The sequence below is a fragment of the Beta vulgaris genome, chromosome 8, assembly GCF_026745355.1.
Source record: "Beta vulgaris subsp. vulgaris cultivar EL10 chromosome 8, EL10.2, whole genome shotgun sequence".
Taxonomy (NCBI): domain Eukaryota; kingdom Viridiplantae; phylum Streptophyta; class Magnoliopsida; order Caryophyllales; family Amaranthaceae; genus Beta; species Beta vulgaris.
In genome coordinates this window covers 15,617,168-15,632,212 of record NC_079209.1, presented here as the reverse complement: position 1 = coordinate 15,632,212, position 15,045 = coordinate 15,617,168, and the positions used below count along the sequence as shown (strand labels likewise).

General features: G+C 33.9%; 1 protein-coding gene across 1 annotated transcript; it reads left to right on the top strand.

Moving 5' to 3' along the window:
* Positions 1-6,710: 6,710 nt before the first annotated feature.
* Positions 6,711-7,483, top strand: LOC104901087 (hypothetical protein). Its single transcript, XM_010688633.3, has one exon. It carries the CDS (start codon positions 6,826-6,828, stop codon positions 7,291-7,293), a length of 468 nt encoding a protein of 155 aa, XP_010686935.2. The 5' UTR covers positions 6,711-6,825; the 3' UTR covers positions 7,294-7,483.
* The last annotated feature ends 7,562 nt before the right edge of the window (positions 7,484-15,045 follow it).

Sequence of the window (15,045 nt, the reverse complement as noted above, 5' to 3'; positions counted from 1 at the left end):
TTCATTCATTCATAATCCACAGTCCACAATCCACATTCATTCAACGTTTATTCAAAATTCACAATCCAAAGTCCACAATTCACATTCATTCATTCAACATTTAAATATGAAATTCATAAAACAACAAATTCATTCTATGAGTAATTGAGTAGTGAGTCAGTGAGTCTAAGTAATACTAACAACTAACAAGTAACAACTCCACAATCCACAATTCCACATTCAAGTATTCAATATTTAAATGATTAACAAAATTACATAACTACAATTACATATTCTAATCATCTAATGTCTAAAAGACTAAAATCTGAAATAGCGAAATACTGAAATTCATATTTTAAATTGAAGAATTGGGCTTTACCTTTCAAATAGTTGGATAGATGCGCTGATGCGGTCGCTGGAAATGTCGCTGCCTCGCTGGTTGTTGTGCAGTGGGGAAGACGGAAGTAGACGGTGGCCGTGCGCGGTGCGCCGTCGCTGGTCAGTTCTTTGTTGGCTTGTTGCTAGGGAGTTAGGGTTTTGGCCTTTGCGGGCAAAATGTCGGTTGTGTTGATGTGTTCAGTGCATGTGTTTTGAGGGAGAAATTAGAATTGGGAAGGCTTAGTTAATGTTTGAAATTTTGATAAAAGAAAACTAGAAAAGAGAAGGTCAAAAAAAGGGTGTTCGCGGGATTCGAACCTCAAACCTTCAACATCGTCCGCGCGCACCAGTGAAGATACAAAACCACTGGGACACAAGCTCTCTTTATGTTTTATTTTGCACGCATATAATATATATCTAATATCTAAAATATTTTTAATTTTAAAAAAAAAACTGGGCAATTTTTTTTCAAAAATCGCTGGGTTCACTAGAACCCAGTGAACCCATAGTAAATCCGCCCCTGGGTGCACATCTAGTGATTACATATTATGGGGGCGAGAAACTCTACATTTGATGATTTTCTTTGGTAGCTAGAGTGGATTGAATGAGGACAACTCTACGTAGCAGCTTGGGAGAGGGACTTTATTTTTCTCAGAACATATTCTCATCGTTTTTTATGAGGCGATATCATTTCTTTCTTTTCACGTTTGTAAATATACATATTCTATTATTGGTCCTTGTGGTTCTCTCGAAAGTCCTTATTATTAGATTTCTGAGAGAGCAAAAACGGTACATATGCTTTATTTATAACCAAGTAGGGAGAAATACTATATGTTAGCTTTGAGTAATTCTTTGGCCCTGAATCAAGGTATTCAGGAGGAACAGGTTGTTTTTGATTTTTTTAATAATGTTTACATGGACGAATTAAACAAGACCTCTTATGACTATCTCTTCTCATATATATATATATATATATATATATATATATATATATATATATATATATATATATATACATACATACTATACATACTAGTTTTCTATGCATGCGATGCGTGCGTCGGTTGTTTGAGTCTATTCTTAGTAAATTTCATCAAAATATAATTATAGAAGTGTGATTTATAATTATTGTTATACAAACTTCTGTAATTTATAAAGTTTTTAGAAATTGAGATAAACATTTAGATGTAAAGTTTTGTAATCAAATTAAATTTGTATTTTTTTTAATTGAGTAACCATTGTTCTCATTATGTCAAGTTACTTTGTTAATGCTTATTTAGTTTACGGTTATTTCACCAAATACCCCCGACAAATCAACAAATTCACAATATACCCTCAATGTTTCAAAAATGCACCAAATTTTCGAAAACGTTCACCAAATACTCTTTTCGTAACTGTCGTTGTCTCACCGTTAGCATTATTTACAATTTTGCCATCATTAAACTCTAACCCTAATTCTAATCCAACCCTAACCCTAACCCTAATTTTTAGCTAACCTTACCCCTAACCCTAACCCCTTGGCAGCCCCACCCCCTCCCCCACCGCCGCAACACTGCTCTCCCTCTCCCTCTTCGTTCACTAGTGCAGCACCCCAACCCCTCCCCTCCACTGGTCCCTCTCCCCTCTCCCCCTCCAACTTCTGCCGGAAATTCGAATTTTCCCTCCCCTTCCAACTGCTGCCGGAAATTCGAGTTCCCCTTCGAATTTGAAAACCGCTCCACCGCTCCCCGTCCCCCTTTATTGCTGCCGGAAATTCGAGTCCCCTCTCCCCCTCCAGCTACTGCCGGATATTCGAGTCCCCCTTCGAATTTGAAAACCGCTCCACCAGTTTCCGATCCCTCCCCCTCTACAGCTGTTGGAAATTCGAGTCCCCCTCCCCCTCCAACCGCTGCCGAAAATTCGAGTCCCCCTTCGAATTCGAAATAAAGATGAGGACGAGAGAGGGGAGAGGATTAACGGCGAAAATCGAAAGGGAAGGGAGGGGGTGTGGTGGGGTTGCGGTGGCAGGGGAAGGAGGTCGGGGCTGCGCTCGGTTAGAGGGGATGGGGATGGGGGGTGGCGGCGGCGGTGGCAGGGAGTGGGGTCTGCGCTGGATTAGAGGGGAGGGGTGGTGGCTGGGGTGGAGGGTAGGAGGTGCATTATGGTTAGGGATCAAAGATTAGGGTTAGATTTTAGGATTAGGGTTTAATTGTGGCAAAATCGTAAATAATGCTAACGGGGAGTTAACGGTAGTTACAAAAAGGGTATCTGGTGCACGTTTTCGAATAGTCAGGGGTATATATACGGTGCATTTATGAAACATTGAGGGTATATTGTGAATTTTGTAATTTGTCCGGGGTATTTGGTGAAAAAACCGTTTAGTTTATTTTTATTGGAATTTTTTGACCCATCTTTAAAGTAGGAAAGGATATATTGGTACAAAATATGAATATCCAATCAAGTATATATATTTAGCTAAAGATAATAAAGACATTTCATTGGGAGACCATAACTCTTCCCTTGGCTTATATATATAATAGTCTCATATGCACACGATGCGTGGGAAGACATATTAACATTAATATTGACATTAAAAGCACTAAATGCACTATTTTATTGACATATTAACTAATACTATTTTATTGTAGTTTAATTTGATCATTCCCAACTAAGTTGATATTATTGGATAATATACGCTAATCTCTTTAATATATGTATAATTCATTGCGTAACATTACATTGAGAAATTGGATGGTATAAGTCTATTTCTTTGATATATTTGAATTACGAACATATTTTTAAATAACGATGAGATGGATTATCCCAATTAACACAAACGACCAATATCAGCCATTAAATAAATAAAATGATAAATTATCTTAATCGACACATACGACAATTATAAAGGGCAAAAAATAAAAATATGAGATTGTCCCCTTTTTTTGGTATGTTTATGTTAATGTATGTTCTTTGAAATTGTGATTGCAATTGAAAGATTAGTTAGAAAGAAACTTTATAAGTTCTTAATTTTTAATTATTTGGAGTTGCTTTAGTTAGATTAGTTTAATTTTCAGTCAAAATTATCTCTTTTTAAGCATATTTGAAATATGTTATGTGTACATTACATCTTATTATAAGTTATGCAATCTTAACTTTCCTTATTAGTTATTATACATAAATATAGGTCAAGAAGGAATTTAATATTTTATAATTAGGAATTTTTTGATAAGTGAAGGGTAGAAAAGTAATCTTACAAGAAGACACCGTAGCTCACCCCATATATATATATATATATATATATATATATATATATATAATATATATAATATATATATATATATATATATATATATATATATATATATATATATACTAGAATTTTTTTGCACGCGATGCGTGCTTGAATTTTTTAAACAGAAACTCGATTTTCTTCGGCATAAGAGTCAAAATTTGAACATTAGGCATATGAAGTATAATTGTTTTTAGTTGCAAAATTTGATAGGTTTAGTTTTTGTCACTTAAGTCTCTCACCATTCTTTTTGTTTTTTTTTTTACTTTTCAAAGTTAAATTCTATGAACAAAATAGAAATTTTATTGAATTTATTTATGATTTCTAATATTATAATTTTTTAGTTGATTTTTGAATTAAGTACAATACTTCATAAATTGTAAAGAAAGTGGACACTTTGATTTCAAGTCAATTTTTTCATAGGTTGTAGCTTTGTAGGTGAAGTTGTAAATTTAGAAAGGAAAGGGGGGTAAAATAGGCATTTCAAAAGAGGACACCATTGCTCCCCCCTTCCCTTATATATATACTAGCCTTCATATGCACGCAATGCGTGCGTTAATTTCAAAATTTGTTATTCTATTAGATACTCCATTCCTACTTTAATTTTTGATTGGAGTATTTGATGCATATACTATTTTAAACTTGTTTTAAATGGCAAGTTGGAATGAGAATTTTTAAATGATTTGCTTTTGTAATTTTTTTCATTCCATTAATTAGATCATTAAGGGTATTTTAGTCACTTCAAAAGAGGACACTACACATCCTCCCTTGGCTTATATAATAGATATATATATATATATATATATATGAAAAAAGTTATAGAAGATTTTCTCTACTTATGAATAATGCCAAGACTGCAAATAGTTTTTTTTGGGAATGAGGGAGTATATTTTTTTAAATAGATTAAACTAGTCACCGAAAGAAATTAACCTAGTTACTATTGGGCCAATTCTCTCATTAATATTGGGCTTACCATTGCGTTTTTTTAATTTAAAAGTAGGCGACCCCTTAGTTAGCTTAATTTAATATTGGGCTTGTGATTGCCTAATTTTTAGGGATTCGAACCTATATTAGCATTTACCTCATTGGATTGATGATTAAAAGTGTGATATTGTGTTTTCTTTTAACGCAACTTTTGGTGAGAAGATCTTACCCGAACATATTACTCCTTATTTATACAAATATATTAAAAGGCGTTCCTAACAAAGGAACGGTGACATGTGGCACTGTCCAATATATGTGCCACATGTTTATGATCTCATTAAAAATACTAACAATGTGTAGCTACTAAGAATCGAACCCATGACTTATGAACTGATATATGAGAGTTTAACCATCAATCCACTACAATTTCAATGTTTAATGTTTAAAAATAAAACATAATAAAGTCTTATAATTCTATTCAAATTGTTATTTTTATCCCAATTCATTAGAAGTTTTTTTTTTATTATTATTATAAAAAGCCACTTATCATGCCATAACATCTATCATCCAATTCTGCACTAGATGAAAATTTTCGAAAATCTAATAAAATTAATTATGAAAAATTTATAAATAATAATATATTTGATAATTGCAACTGATCCGGAGCATCAGGCCAACATACTAGTTTGTTAGTATTATATCGTAGGACCATGTAAAGATGACAACATGATCAGAGAGCACACAATAACACAGTATTGGACTCCAAACTCCAAATTCGAGCTACACATGGAGATCTATGGAGTACTTGGCTTCCTGGTCAACTAAATAGGGCAATCAAAAGCATCATTCAATATAGTGTCACTAATTGTCCTCATAAGCCTCTACATTATCATTCCATTTAGGCCTTTCTTTCTTCAAGTAAAGCAGTGATGTGACCTACCTTGTATCTTGATGATCACAGACTATTCGCAGTACAAAACTCGGACATATATACCACGGCACATTTAAAAACTCTCTGATTATTATAAGCTAGTTAAGGGAAAATGGTTCCAAAGACAAGGGATAATCTCAAAGCGAGATGAATAGAACTCTAACATGACTTGGCTCTGATAGACTTCAATATACGAAGATCAAGTTCGTTCGAGCTGAACTTGAACTTGGGGATAGACCATGTTCCCAACTATAAGCACACTAAAATAATACTTCTACTATATCAATACTTGACTGCATGCGAGTACTTAACTTGGGAATATAATTACCTTCATTTTTGTAAATAAATTGGAAATTAAAGATTTAATCCGTGGCCAAGGCATTATAGTTTTCTCACAAAAGTTTGAAATATATTTATCATTTTTCTTAAAATTATCGAGCACATGATGAAGCGAACCCAAGTGAGTTTGCGTTTTGGCTTGTGATGTATCTAAACTATAAACTTGTGCTCGAACTTAATTGGCTCATTAACAAACGAAGCAAGCTCAAACTAAGCCTTGATTGAGTCGATTTCAAACTATTCACAAAACTGTAAATTTTTTTCGTGTCCACCCGATTCAAAACTGAGATTTGATTATCTCGACTAGATCACGTTCTCGGTTCTATATAACTTTATACACATATTAAGAGAAAATACACATGTACCTACTACCTAGGCGAGTTCAAATGAGAAATAGAATGACTAACGTATAAGACTAGTGGGCCACTACACTTATTACCAATTCGTAGATCTAATTGCATCGTGACGGTCATCTAATTTCACATTATCTTTTACCTAATCAGCCGTGATCAATAATTATCCTGATTAGAAGTCCAATCGATCCTTTTTTTTTATTCTTCTAATATAAGATCCCGGAGCAATAAGTCAAGATATCCCAACTTAAAGAACTTACAACTTGAAGAATTAAGCAACTTCTGAAAGAGTGTCGAAGGGTAATACTGTTAAGGGGGTAGTAGGACAACGAGTACGACACTGACCTTACATAAGCAGGGGTGAAAGCTGAGGGTTTCCATGCACATGCATCGGTCTGCCTCTTTAATACCATTTCCTTTGTCGTTTCTTCCTCCGTGTCTCTCTTGCCAAAGCCAATTTCTTCCTACGCCATCTTATCATTAATAGTTTACTGAATCACTACTATAAATACACACCAAAAACATACTCTCTAGTATAAAGTGAACACAATAGCCTAAATATTTGACAAAAAACCATTGGAAGTAATAAAGGCGAGTAGGCGACAAGTTTGTACTTTTATTTTCTTCTAATTTCTTCCACAAGAACAAGAAAAATGGCAAACTCTAAGCTCTTTGCTACCAAGAACAAAATGATCAAGCTCAAATTGGTCATGGAGAAGCTACAAAGGAGCTTCTCACTAGGCAAGAGACTATCGATGTCCGACATCGATGAGCTCCAAGATCAACATGATGATCATGAGGAGCCGTGTTATGCAGACTCCGGCTCGGTACCGGAGGATGTGAAGGAAGGGCATTTTGCTGTAGTGGCGGTTGATGGAGGGGCGGAGAAGCGGTTTGTAGTGCCAATTAGGTACTTAACACATCCCACGTTTGTTGCATTGTTAGAGAAAGCAGCTGAAGAGTATGGATTTGATCATGGTGGTGCACTTACCATACCTTGTAGGCCAAGTGAGATTGAGAGGATTTTGGCGGAAAGATGGAACGGGCGTAGACGGTCAGCAGGCTTTAGAAGAAGTGATATTATTAGGATGAATTCCAACTTCATGCTTCAGAGTTGTTAATTTTTTGACAAAGAGTTGTTAAATTAATTAATCAGATAGATTGCATGTAACGCTTCTTAATATATACTTATATGTTTATAACCTTATTTTTTTTGTAACATAAGAGTAATTTGAAGAGTGGCAATAACACTCCTCATCTTCCACACCTTAGGTGCAAAGGTTTTATTACTATGTACAACTACTTATCCAACTGGTCTACTCAAATCACCTTACATAAGCATTTCGTCATGCTAATTACTAGGTACATTATTAGTATCTTTGAATACAATTAGCATTGCGTGTACCGGATCACAATAGATGTATTGTCAAACCAGCTCATTTTAAGCCAAAATGGTACCTTTAAGGTCAAAATACATTGTGACTTCTCAAGTCAAGATGGTCTGTTTAAAACAAAGGATGATTATTTAATCTTAAATGGATCACTTCTATAAAATTAACAGTGTGTTTGGTTCATTTTTAGTAAAGGAAAGGAAGAGAAGAGAAAGGAAGCGAAGAGAAAAGAAAAGAATGGAAGATAAAGGAAAAAAACATTAACTTCTCATGTTTGGTATAATTTTTCTCTTTCCATCCAAATTTTCCCACTTTTGAGAAAAAAGGAAAGTGAAATTTTATTAAAGAGTTTTTCCTTCCAATTCCTCCCATTTCCTTTCACTTATTTTTTTTTTTAAATGAACCAAACATTGGAAAAAACAAATTTCCTTCCAAATTCTTTCTACCAAACAAGTTGTAAAAGTGATCCATTTATGACTGAGGGCCTGTTCTCTTCGGCATAAAACAGCTGAACTGAACTGAACTGAACCGAACTGATCTGAACTGAACTGAACTGAACTGAATTGAATTGAATTAAATTAAATTAAATTGAAATAAACTGAATGTAATAAATATATAAATAATATTTTAAACAATAATAATATGAATATTAAATAATAATTATAATGATAAGTAATAATAATGAATAATAATAATTATAATGATAAGTAATAATAATGAATAATAATAATTATAATGATAAGTAATAATAATGAATAATAATAATGAATAATAGTAATAATGAATAATGATAATTAATAATAATTATTTTATATTATTTGTATTAATATATTAATACTTGATGATGATATATAATAACAATAATATCTAATAAGTAAATTAATATTACTATTTTAATAATTAAATTTAATAATATAAAAATATTTAGTAATAAAAATAATGATTGGGTTGGACCGCAAAAATTATATCATAAACTGTCTTGACGCGATTTGATTGATTTATGGGCTAAAAAAAGTGGGTTTATTTGTGCTTTGACCTAAACCATGTTCCTCCTAATAATAATAGTAATAATAATGAGTAAAGCTATAATAAACAAAATAATATATAGAAACAACAACAATAATAATAATAATACTTAATAGTAATGATATATATTTAAATAATAATAAGAATAATTAGTAAAATAAATTATACCAACATAATAATAATATTTAACAAAATGGTTATAAAGAATGGAGCTGAACTGAACTGAACTGAACTGAACTGATCTGAACTGAACTGATCTGAACTGAACTGAACTGAACTGAACTGAAAATAAGCTGGGGAGAACAGGCCCTGATAGTTACCCCCTATCTTACATGCAATTTTTTACCTTACAGGATTCACTTTTATATAAGTGATTCATTTAAGGCAAAGGCTAGGTTGCTCTTGTTGTACAGTAATATATATAATCGTAAACGGAGCCAAATAAAGTTTAAAGCAAGAAGTTACCCTTATATAAGTAACTAAATCCTACTAATACAATTAGAACTGGGATGTCGATACCACTAACTCTAGTAGACCTACTTAATGCTAACTTCAAATTCCAATTTCCCAAGTGGGAGTTAAGAGAACTTCTAAATTACCCACATACAAAAGATTTCGAAGTCATATTGAAAAAAAACCTAGCCAATTAATGTTTTGTGACCCAAGAATTTCTTTAATTTAGAAGACAAGAGTACTATTTACAAATTAATGTTTTTGTGAATCAAGACTTCTAAACATTTTCCGACTACTATTGCTTGGTTTATGTTTCTTCGCTATTATAAATACATTTAGGATTACCAAGGATATCTTGGCCTAGTGGTTAAGATTGAGGTGCTGTGAACGATAGGTCACAGGTTCGAATCCCCCCTCCCATTCTTTGTACTTTGTACTGCCTTCGTGGCTCATATGGATCAAAAAAATAAATACATTTAGGACATGTTTGGTATAATTATAGCAAAAGGAACGGAATGGTAATAATTAATAGAGAAGAAAAGGAAACAATAAGCATTATTATTATCCACATATACAAGGAGGAGTTAGAAGAGAGGAGGGTGATGGAATTTTTTCTGTTGTATTTTGAACAATAACAAATGGGTAGTATTTATTTCCTTTAAGTAACGGAATCAGTTATAGATTAGGTACATCAAACACTTTGTAATAGAGATGGCAAACAGTGAGGGTCAATCCAGCACATTCAGACCAACCCACCTCGTGGGCTGTGTGGGCCGGGCCAGCAACAAGCCCGGTCCAGCCTAGCTCGGACCGTGAAATTGGTGGGTGGTTATGTGCCAGATTTCTTGAGCCCAGCCCACTACTAAAATCGGCCAGCCCGGACCATTCAACTGGTCCAACCCGACCCATGAACCAGACCAGCCCAATCCAAGTAAATATTGAACCAAATTGTGTATATTTTAATCAAATTGTATATATTCTAATCAAATTGCATATATTATAATTCAAACAAATTTAAAAATATTGAAATCATTCATTAATATTAATATCTGTGTATATTTTTAATTCATTTTAAAGATTTTATGTAACAATAATGAATAATTTCAATGATTAAATAATTTTGAAAAAATAATATTCTCATGCTGGCCCGTCAGCCCGATCCAGCCCACCAGACCAACGAACCGTGAAAACCAGTAACAAACCGGTGTGGGTCAAGATTTTTCAGCCCGCGGACCAGCCCGCCCAACCCATGAATTTCACGGACCGGTCCTAGGCCTAGGCCTAAAATCTCAGCCAACCCACTATGGCCCACGGTCCGGCCCGCCCAGCCCGCACCAGAGGCCATCACTACTTTGTAATGGTAATGCTTTATTAAAACCGTTTCTAACATGTGAAAAACTCGTACCAAACATTGTCGTAGTTCATTTTATTCATATATGGACTAGAATTCTTTAATTAAGACATTAATTAATCTATAGACTTCTAAAGGGAGAGGTTAGAGATTCAACATTAAGAGATCAAATCATTTTTTTTATTATCATTTCATACCAAAATTCATAGTGAGTATCGATCGAGGGATTTTGCCCACGTTTGAAGGGTTGCGCTTCACATGTAGGCGTGTGCCTTTGGACGATGGGTTAGTCTACAAGCACCATTAAGTGGGGGACCTATTGGCTCTTGTTGGTAACATATTGCCCTTGTAACAGACGACTACAAAGCATGTGGATGTTGCGCATGAGTTTGCCATGGGATGCCTAGAGGCCTTGTCTATGTAGTAGGGTAAAACGATAGGGTTACCCGTGTCACAACGAGATGCCTAGAGGCCTTGTCTGATATGGCTCAGGCGGCCGTGTATGACTGGGTTGAGATGAGATCGCCTCATTTTCAGTTTGTGGCTTGCCGGCAAAGGGTGTTGATAGGCGTGTTGCGCACCTAACAAAAATCAATAACCTAACTAATCCTCCTAACTATGTAGTATGGTAAGTCAGAGTCGATCGCACAGAGAGAAAGTTGTTCTATGATTAGCTCTTAAATAATGGTAAGACTAAAGGATATTAATATCACTAATCGTCGAAAACTATACTAATTAATATATAAATAAAAGACTCTACAGTTAAGTATCCCCACTAGCACGAAGTAATACAAAATATAAAGTACCATAAACCTCTCCCGAGTATCTATGGTTTCTCTAATATGCATTCAAGCATAATCCCGTCGAATCATGCAAATTAAAGACATTAAACACGGCACTTTAACTTCCTAACAATCCATTCTACCTACTCCCATGGAGAACTTCATGTCCTTAATTGAAATACTCAAATCTGTCAAAATCCAACTCCCGTTGTGATCAAGACAATGGAATTAAAACAATACTAGTTATCCCTAATCTAGTATTGGAATATGCACAATCAATTAAGCAAGAACAATTAACAAATAAAATGAGAATTTAAAGAAACAATCATGAATTAAATCATACTAGGGTTCACTTAACCATAGATAAAAGAAACTACTCTATCATGAAATAAATAATGAAATCTAAATCTACAAAGAAAAACATAATAAAAGAAATCAAGGAAAGAAACTAATATAATTCATGAATTAATGAAGAAGAATAAAAACTAGGGTTTACACTAAAAACTAGAGAGAAAGAGAGGAGAGAAAAACTAAACCTAAAACCTAAAACCTAAAAATTACGTGAAAGGGGGGAGGAAAGAGAAAGAATGAAAACCTATCCAAATAAATATTCAATAACCTATTATGACTTGGAAAGTAATTTACAAGATAAGAAAAATCTTAATTAAATCATTAATAGGCGGATTAGTGATCCGCGCGTACGCAAGGCAGATTCCAGCAAAAACAGTGCAATCTTCCGAAAGGCATAGCTCCATGACTAGAAGTCTACTCGGGGCGTGCCACCTATAGTTGGAAAGCTCTTCAAGTCTAGTTTCCAAATATGCTGGAATTACTCGATTTAAATAAGCATATCAAAAGTTATGATCAGAAGAGTAGACGTGACTCTTTTTCACATTTCTTCTAATGATTTTCCGCTTCGTTTTTTCTCTAACTCGTACTATGACATATCCATACGATCCTTATGCATTGTAGCTTCTTCCAAGTGCTCCTAATCCTCAAGCTTAGCTAATCATACTCCAAATAAGTCTTCAATGCCTGAAATTCATCAAAAACAAGAAAACATACCGAATAAGAGTAGAAAAATATAACTTAAGAATATGATCATCAATGAACCTAAATATGAAACTAATGCTCTAAAATGCAACCTAAATGCACCAAAAACTATATAAAAATGACTTATCAAACTCCCCCAAGCTAAACCATTGCTTGTCCTCAAGCAATAAGACATAGACATCGGAAAAGTTAGACAACCTACAATATAGGACTACAACAGGGCTAAACACTCAATTGAAAACACAAGAGATATAATCACTACACAAACAAGCATCAAAACAATCTCGAACAAAGCCGCATAGCATATCATGTATCGCAATCGACTCTCCAATCATACCACAAACCATCTCTCCCAAGCTGGATTTAACAAAACATGACAGACCTCACTATAATTATGTGCACTCAAATCTCTCATGTGTTTAAGGGTTAAATAATGACTCTCAACCTAAATCAGTCAACTCAGATGAAGCAAATACTCTTTAACTTTGACTTTTTGACTCACTTAATACTCAACAATAATACATAATGATCAAGAGGACTTTTAAGGGTTGTAATGGGGCTGAGTTAAAGGTATGGAAAATAATTTGGGAATTGTGGTGGAAAAACCAAGAAGGGGGAGCATCATATACTGAAAACAGACCATAAAAGTCATAAAACTCCATGCAACAACCAACAATCTCCAAATCTAATCAACAACCTTTTTCACTTAAGAAACTCAATCATAACCCTTTTATTTCACTTTATTACTTCTTTTCATTTTCATTTTTCACCTTTTTTTTTGTTTTTTTTTTCAAACTTTCATTTCAATTTCCAAGCTCACTAAACATACTTTTCCATCATTCTAAACCACAAATAGAGCACTTTAATTCAATACAAACTAAACCAAAACTAATACTCGTCCCCCAAGCTAGGTTGGGACAAGAATCAAATGAGGTCAAGGCTTGTAATGTAGGTAACAATCGAACAAAGTTAGAAAAGGCTCAGCGGGGGTAAAAGGAAGGATAATATGAAAACAAGAATAACTCTGGAGTTAAGATCATCAAATTGAAAACGTCTCAATCATATCAAAATACATGCACTATCAAATATCAAGGAGTACCAAGTCAAAGTTAAGATCAATGCAACACTGAGGAACTAATCTCACATGAAAGAACATAACTGACACAGATAAGTCAGTGTATAGGCACAGAAGCTCACTTAGGTTAGGGTGTCTGCATAGTAATGTTAACTCGAGTCAGAGAGAGATCAATCAATCCTACCACAAACAATCAATTGCGAAACAATCGTGCTATGAAGTATCATGAACAAGATGAGTGACACTTAACAAATATAGTAAAATATCAACAATGTTCTCTAAAAGTCATAGCAGTAGTCCAATAGATGCAACTAAAATGAGATGAAATCTAAATGAGATAATATATATGCAGATGCAACTAAGAAAGCAGTACAATTTTTTTGGTTACACGTAAACTCCCACTCCTAATAAGCAGTACAAACCATGCAACATCCTACGAAAACAATAAAATCTACACTAGAAAGTAGTAAAAGATAGAATATTCCAAAATTTGATAGGCGTGTCGCGCACCTAACAAAAATAAATTACCTAACTAATCCTCCTAACTATGTAGTAGGGTAAGTCAGAGTCGATCCCACAGAGAGAAAGTTGTTCTATGATTAGCTCTTAAATAATGGTAAGACTAAAGGATATTAATATCAATGATCGTCGAAAACTATACTAATCAATATATAAATAAAAGACTCTACAGTTAAGTATCCCCACTAGCACGAAGTAATACAAAATAATTCCTACCCCAAACTAATCAATTAAATGTTCACAGGGAAAAGTCCACCATATAAAGTACCATAAACCTCTCCCGAGTATCTATGGCTTCTCTAATATGCATTCAAGCCTACTCCCGTGGAATCATGCAAATTAAAGACATTAAACACGGCACTTTAACTTCCTAACAATCCATTCTACCTACTCCCGTTGAGAACTTCATGTCCTTAATTGAAATACTCAAATCTGTCAAAATCCAACTCCCGTTGTGATCAAGACAATGGAATTAAAACAATACTTATATCCCTAATCTAGTATTGGAATATGCACAATCAATTAAGCAAGAACAATTAATATGAGAATTTAAAGAAACAATCATGAATTAAATCATACTAGAGTTCACTTAACCATAGATAAAAGAAACTACTCTATCATGAAATAAATAATGAAATCTAAATCTACAAAGAAAAACATAATATAAGAAATCAAGGAAAGAAACTAATATAATTCATGAATTAATGAAGAAGAATAAAAACTAAGGTTTACACTAAAAACTAGAGAGAAAGAGAGGAGAGAAAAACTAAAACCTAAAACCTAAAACCTAAAAATTACGTGAAAGGGGGAGGAAAGAGAAAGAATGAAAACCTATCCAAATAAATATTCAATAACCTAATATGACTTGGAAAGTAATTTACAAGATAAGGAAAGTCCTAATTAAATCATTAATAGGCGGATTAGTGATCCGCGCGTACGCGTGACAGATTCCAGCAGAAACAGTGCAATCTTCCGAAAGACATAACTCCTTGACTAGAAGTCTCCTCGGGGCGTGCCACCTATCGTTGGAAAGCTCTTCAAGTCTAGTTTCCAAATATGCTGGAATTACTCGATTTAAATAAGTACATCACAAGTTATGATCAGAAGAGTAGACGTGACTCTTTTTCACATTTCTTCTAATGATTTTCCGCTTCGTTTTTGCTCAAACTCGTACTATGACATATCCATACGATCCTTATGCATTGTAGCTTCTTTCCAAGTGC